This window comes from Citrus sinensis, chromosome 9 (assembly GCF_022201045.2).
Source record: "Citrus sinensis cultivar Valencia sweet orange chromosome 9, DVS_A1.0, whole genome shotgun sequence".
Classification (NCBI taxonomy): domain Eukaryota; kingdom Viridiplantae; phylum Streptophyta; class Magnoliopsida; order Sapindales; family Rutaceae; genus Citrus; species Citrus sinensis.
In genome coordinates this window covers 23,757,200-23,763,649 of record NC_068564.1, presented here as the reverse complement: position 1 = coordinate 23,763,649, position 6,450 = coordinate 23,757,200, and the positions used below count along the sequence as shown (strand labels likewise).

Genomic DNA, 6,450 nt, shown 5'->3' with positions numbered 1-6,450 from the left:
GCTAAGTGAGTTGTTGAGCCTATCATTTTCTTGGAGAGTAACCCTTTTGCCCATTCTCTATACAGCTTAGCAGTTTATTATTTTATACACAATCTCTAGATTTCTTTTGAGTTAACCCTAAAAAAAAAATTGTAAAATAAAAAAAAGAAGAAAAAAAAATGTGTGTTGCTACATTGGGAGGCCCATCTAACTAGTAGATATGAATGATTATTTAGAGCCCTAAAAGACGATGGAAAGACCATCTTTGATCCATTTGAGCCTTTCTAGCCATCCATTTTATTAAATATCCATAGTTAACCCTTTTGAGCCTTTAAAAAAAAAAAAAACTTTGCTTTGTCAACTTATCATTTTGACCCACTCCGATTTGGAGTATTACCCGATGTCTTATAAGTTCCATCACCTATTTATGTTTGAGAAAATGTAAATAATTATTTTGTTCAGTGAAGTTATGCCAAATAAAAGCAAAAAAACAAAACAAAACAAAACAAAAGTTGTTGTTTCAAAAGAATAAAAATAACAACAATAGGTGAAATACACCTTGTAACTTCAAAAAAAAAAAATTCTCTGCATTTTTCTCAAACATACACTTTGTTTTCCTTATTTTCCTTATGTGTTAGCCATGTCCCTAGCCTACATTACGTCCTAATAAAAGTCCTTCTTGATTTTAGGGAACTATAGTTTGAAGTAGAAGCTAGTTATATGGGCTAAAAAGATGTAGTGGTGCATAATAATAAAAAAAAGAGATAAATAAAATGGGTTGACCAGCATTTTTGTTTGACTTGAGATCCTATTATTTCTAAGCTGAGGGCATATTTCTTTCATCTTGGTGAGAGCATGTGATATCACTCCTTTATTATTTTCTCTCAACTACCATTCGTTGGAGTGACTATTTTTATTGGGTTTAATTTATTTGTGAGAGTGTCACTACTTCCAGTGAGATTTTGGGGTTTGACATATCATTCTTGAAAGTAGCTATAACAAAGTCTACTGGGCTGATTCATGTGGATAGTTGATGTGGGTGTCATGTTTCTTTAGACTGGAGATAATGCTTATACTTTTATTTGATTGCTATCATTAATTTGATTGAATAAATACGAGTGTTTCTATTTAAAAAAAAAAATCATTTTGAATTTGAATTTTATTTTCACTTTATTTGCTAGGGACTAGCAATAAGCTGGTTGGGGGGTGTGTTGAATGTTAGAAAATTCATATTTATAAGAGAGAAAATCGTCATTTTACATTTCAAGTCTTACTAACAACCCTTACTTTTATGTATTTAAGCTTCTTGTAATTTAATTATGTGTGTTTTATTTTAATTAAGTATTTTATGTATTTTAGGGGCATCATGGTCATTTCACAATAAACGAGAGATCAGACGGCAAAACGGACATTACTTTTGAACTCAGGATGGTCGAAAACCTTAGAAGGAGCATAAAACGAAAAATGGCACTATTCACATGTACGGTACTATTCACGTGTACGGTACTGTCTACGTTACTGTTCATCCGCATGGTGAAACCGCGTACTGTTGACTGATGATGTGGCGCAATCCTGAGCGTCCAAACTGTTTTTAATCCGATGGCCATGATTTACTCCATGTATCTATAAAAAGGGGGCCTCTCCCCCCTAATTTGATATCTCTGAATTTATTTTTGGGATCCATTTTCTGTAATTTCTTCTCCATCTTGTATTTTCTATGTATTTTAATAAATTTTCATTTTGTCCCTAGTTCAATTATAAGTAGCTAATTTTCTTTTAAGCTTGGGTTGAAAATGAAGTCTCAACATATGTCATGGGCTTTATTTGGTAAATTTACTTTCTCTTCCCCTCTAATTTTTGTGGATGTTTTGACTTCTTGTCAACAAATAATACTAATCTTGTCTAGTACCGCCTTGGTTTCACCAGTCCCCTAGTACAATGTTATTATTATTTGGCACGATAAGCTCTTAGCACCATATTGATTAGAGTGTGGTTCATGAGGTGTGGATTCCCCCCTCATGATTTAATTGACATTAATAAGGAATATTTAGCCTATGGTGCCTGTTGATACGGATCCGGATATTCAAGTGCTTCATTTCAATAGATCTATCTTCAATTTATTCTCGCCATTTTAATTTAAGTTTTAGAATATTCCAAATCAATTTCACCAGAAATCCAACCACCCATTTACAAAATTAATTCTACATACAATTAAAATCAACCTCCTCGTGGGATCGACACTCGTCACCATTAGTCTATTCTACAATAGATTCGTGCACTTGCGAGTTCAATAAAATTTGCACAACAATGATGACAAAGACTCTCACAGTGGATGCATTTCAGAGGTTTCGAAGTCAGTTGGGAGTTTGTCGAGTTCCTGATTAAACTAGTTGCAGTTGGTAACTAGTTTAAGGGAGGGAATGGAGAGAAAGTTTAGGGTTTTTATTATGGTTTTGATTCTGTTTGAATAAGTCTTAAACAAGCCCTAGTTTTTAGGATTGCTTGTTTAGTGTTTTTCTGTTTTTTCTCTTCAAGATAAGTCTTGTAAGTTGTTGTTTCTCTTTCTCTTAAAGTCTGTACGTGACTATTTATAAGCCTAAGTTTATTCAATTAAATGGAAGTCATTCCAGAATATATTTTTGTGCGTCAGTTCACAACAGCTTCTGCATTTAGGTTTTGATTTGATTACAATGCGTTCAACTACTACTGCAGTATCTTGGCGATGCATGGTGATCTATTAATTGTTGAATTGCCTGAGACCGTTTTATTGATTGATTATGCAAGATAAACAAAATAAGATACCCATAGCCACCATTAATGTACTAAAATTGGTTACATGGATTATTGCAGATGGGATTTCAAGAAAGACTAATATCAAACGGCTCACTGTGGAGGGACACTGAAGCTAACTTGTTCTTCATAATCTTTGACATTGCCTTTAGGATTCTCTTTAAACCTTGCTATCCTAAAGTGCCGTAGCTCCACTCCTTGTGCTTCCCCACTGAGCACAAGATCAGCCAATATCCTCCCCACGACCGGAGCCATCTTGAACCCATGACCGGAAAACCCACCGGCAACCACCACATCCTCCCCTAATTCCCCGCCCAGGAAATCAATCACAAAATCCTTATCCGGGGTCATTGAATACATGCACAATTGAGTAGCTGCTGGACCACTTGAATCAACCCTACCGGCGAACCTCCCTTGAATCAACTCCTTCAACGAATCCAACAACGGTCCAGGTCCCCATGGCCTCCTATCCGGGTCACACGGGTACCCACGATGCAACGCAATCTTAATCAGCCCTGGGTACTCCAACGACGGCGTGCCGTAAACGTGAGGATCACCGTAGCTTGCAAAACTTGGAAAATCACCGCCGACAGCGTAATCAGCTTCATCACCTTCCTTAATCCTCCAATAGCACACACTAGTCTCCACAGCTTGAATTGGCAATTCAAGCCCACTAATCTTTTTAACTAACTTTCCCACCCAAGCACCAGCAGTTACCACACATTTTTTACCCCAAAACTCTTCACCGCTACTGGTAACCACAGTAACTCCTCCCCTGACATCGTCTTTTACTTTTAGTACAGTTTTTACCTCCGTGTTATCTCGGAGCACTGCTCCATTCTTAATGGCTAGTGTCTGAAACATGGACACTGCCTTGGTGGGTTTAATCACACCACCAAGCTCAGTCGTGACACCGACCCAATTCTCCGGTATCTCAATACGGCCGGAGTATTTTTGGAGCACTTGGCGGCAGTCGAGAACTTGATGTGGGACCGAGTTTTTGCGACAGCTGGCAATGACGGAGCGTAGAGACTTGTTTTCAGATGGGCCCATGTCGAACTGATGGGCTTTGAAGTAGACCTTGTAGCCGATTTCAGATTGAGCTTGTTCCCATAAAAGAGAAGACTCAAGGACCATGGGGTGGTAATAATCTTCTGGGTAAGTAGCTCGAATGGTGCGTGACTCGCCGTGTGAGGAGCCACGGTGGTGCAAAAAATCGAATTGCTCTAACAGTAGGGTTTTTTGGCCTCGTTTGGCTAGTTGGTAGGCAGCTGAGCTGCCCATGATGCCTGCACCCACCACTATTACATCGAAATTTTCGCCAGAAAATTCCATTATTTTCACACTCTGTTTCAGATTCACAGGATAGCTTTGGAGTGAAAGACGTGCCTAGCATAGACTAGGGCAAAACAAAACGAGGGTGTGAAACCCCAATACAGTCATGACGAATCCAAAACCCAGCCCCTAAGGGAGTGAAATGACTTTGTATCTGAAAGTGTGAGGACTTTGGGTACGTTTTAAGGTGGAAACATCACAAAAAGAGACAAACAATATATGAAAATTGCATCACTGCCATTTACAACAATAAAAGAGCAGTGCTGGACGGTCTGACACACAAAATATTTTGTACAAACTTTCTGTACGCAACGCGAAGCAAACTGAGGGCACGAAATGAAATGAATTTTTTTTTTTAATCAATTTTTTCAACGTCACATGAATTTTTTGTACTTGTAAATTTATATTATACGAGCTCTGCCTTACCATGATAAAATGTGTGCGCATGAGCGCATGTGGTCCAATTTTGTGTATAATTAATTACTAATCAGGGCTGCTGCCCCACAAATAAAAGTATTGGGTGGTAATGTTTTTTAATTATATTGCATAATTAGTGATGGTGGATATTCTTTAGATATTAATAAAAGTAAAAATTTAGATAATATTTTATAAGATTTAATATAAAATAATTTCAGTAATTATTTGATATATTTGAGTGTAAAAATTTAGATAATATTTAATAAAATTTAATGTAAATTATTTTTATTAATTATTTAATTATAAATATCAATAATAATATTATATAATATGTATTATAATTTAAACAATAACCTCATATAATTTTTTTTAAAAATTAATGAAGAAAGAATTTTAGATGTAAGCTTCTAGATGAGTTGGCTTGAGTCTGACTATCATAAAACCCGTGAGTGACGCCAGGCGAAACCATGTGATCCAGTTACATGAATATACGTAGGCCCCACAAATGGAAAAAAACATCTTTAGAACTCAACTTTTTCCAACTTGTTATCATACGATGGGTTCAAGTGCACCAGAATGATAGGGTGGGGAGTTTGACCCATCTAAAATTGGAATAATATTCCACATAACATGAATTTTTTGTAGGTAAAAAAATTCATGGGAATGATTAATGAATAAAGGTACAAAGTTATAATAATAAATTACGATTAAAAGGCATCTGAAGTAAGATTTTTACAAGTTTAGAGAGCTTAGATTAAGTGATATTAACGTCCTGAAACTCTCTTTCTTCCCAAAGTATTAAGAATTTAGATTTAATATTGAGTTAAATTTTTATAATATTGTGATTAATAACTATCTAATTAATAAAATAAATAATATGTACAGATGTACTTAAATCTTAACTTTTCATTGTTAGAAATACAAGTGCGACATCTCATTTTTAAGGTGGGGAAATGTTCAGAATGGTTTATGGCATTTTATGCAAAAATATGATGAAGGGATGAGGTTGTCACTTATCTGGTTGCTACAATTTCTACTTCTTTGCTCTTAAGTTGGCAGAGAATAAACTTTCTCCACCTTACATTTTAAATAATAATAATAAAATATATATATATATATATATATATATATATATATATCAACACTGTTTTGTAGTCCATTTTGAACTCTTTTTTCACTTTAGCGCCGTGATGCATCCATTTTGAACTCTTCAAAATTGATCGATACAAACTTGAGAGTACATGTGAGACGTGATGAGTTAGGATTCCATTACTATTACTTTTTGGTTTCTTTGTTCATTTGTTATATTTTTAGTGAAACACCAACATTTCGGCATTATCGCACGCACTAGCTTTCGTCAAGCTTAAAAGAGGACGTAGATTCCTTGGAATATTGGAAGCCATTGAACTAAAATCAAAAGCGTATTAATGAAGAGTGCACTTTGTCGCTTCAACCATTTTGATTGTAAAACTTGTCTGCGCCACCTCTTTTTAATTTTTAATTTTCTTTCTTTTTAAAATCTGAAATGTCTCTTCAACAAGAATAATTCCTCAGCTCGCAACTTGCTGCATTAATGGATCAATATTGTTAACGACATCTTTGGTATCAGGAAATGAAAAGAAAGAAGAATTGATAAAAATAAGAGAAAGAAAAGAAATAAGGGAAAAAAGAGATGAATTATCAAATAAAACAATAAAATTAAGATTGATTTTATTTTTTTTCCTCATTTTGTCGCATTCTCTCTCATTTTCATTTCTCTTCTCTCCTCTCATTTCTTCCAACCAAACATAGGCTTAGGTAGTATTTGTATTTTTATCTAAATCTAAATGAGTTTGAATTTTTCTGAAGTATAAATAGGTTTGAATATAAATATGTGAATAGCATGTTTATTTTTCTTTTTTTAATATCTGAATATAAGCGGCATATTGT

The 6,450-nt window shown here is 34.9% G+C and overlaps 1 protein-coding gene across 1 annotated transcript; it reads right to left on the bottom strand.

The window, feature by feature from the left end:
- Positions 1 to 2,716: 2,716 nt before the first annotated feature.
- On the bottom strand, positions 2,717 to 4,409 carry LOC102628656 (probable sarcosine oxidase). The gene has a single exon (XM_006464622.4). It carries the CDS (start codon positions 4,102 to 4,104, stop codon positions 2,863 to 2,865), a length of 1,242 nt encoding a protein of 413 aa, XP_006464685.1. The 5' UTR covers positions 4,105 to 4,409; the 3' UTR covers positions 2,717 to 2,862.
- Positions 4,410 to 6,450: the final 2,041 nt, after the last annotated feature.

Bases quoted from the DNA above. Each gene is read 5' to 3' on its own strand.
- LOC102628656 (XM_006464622.4), bottom strand. From the start codon at position 4,104: ATGGAATTTTCTGGCGAAAATTTCGATGTAATAGTGGTGGGTGCAGGC.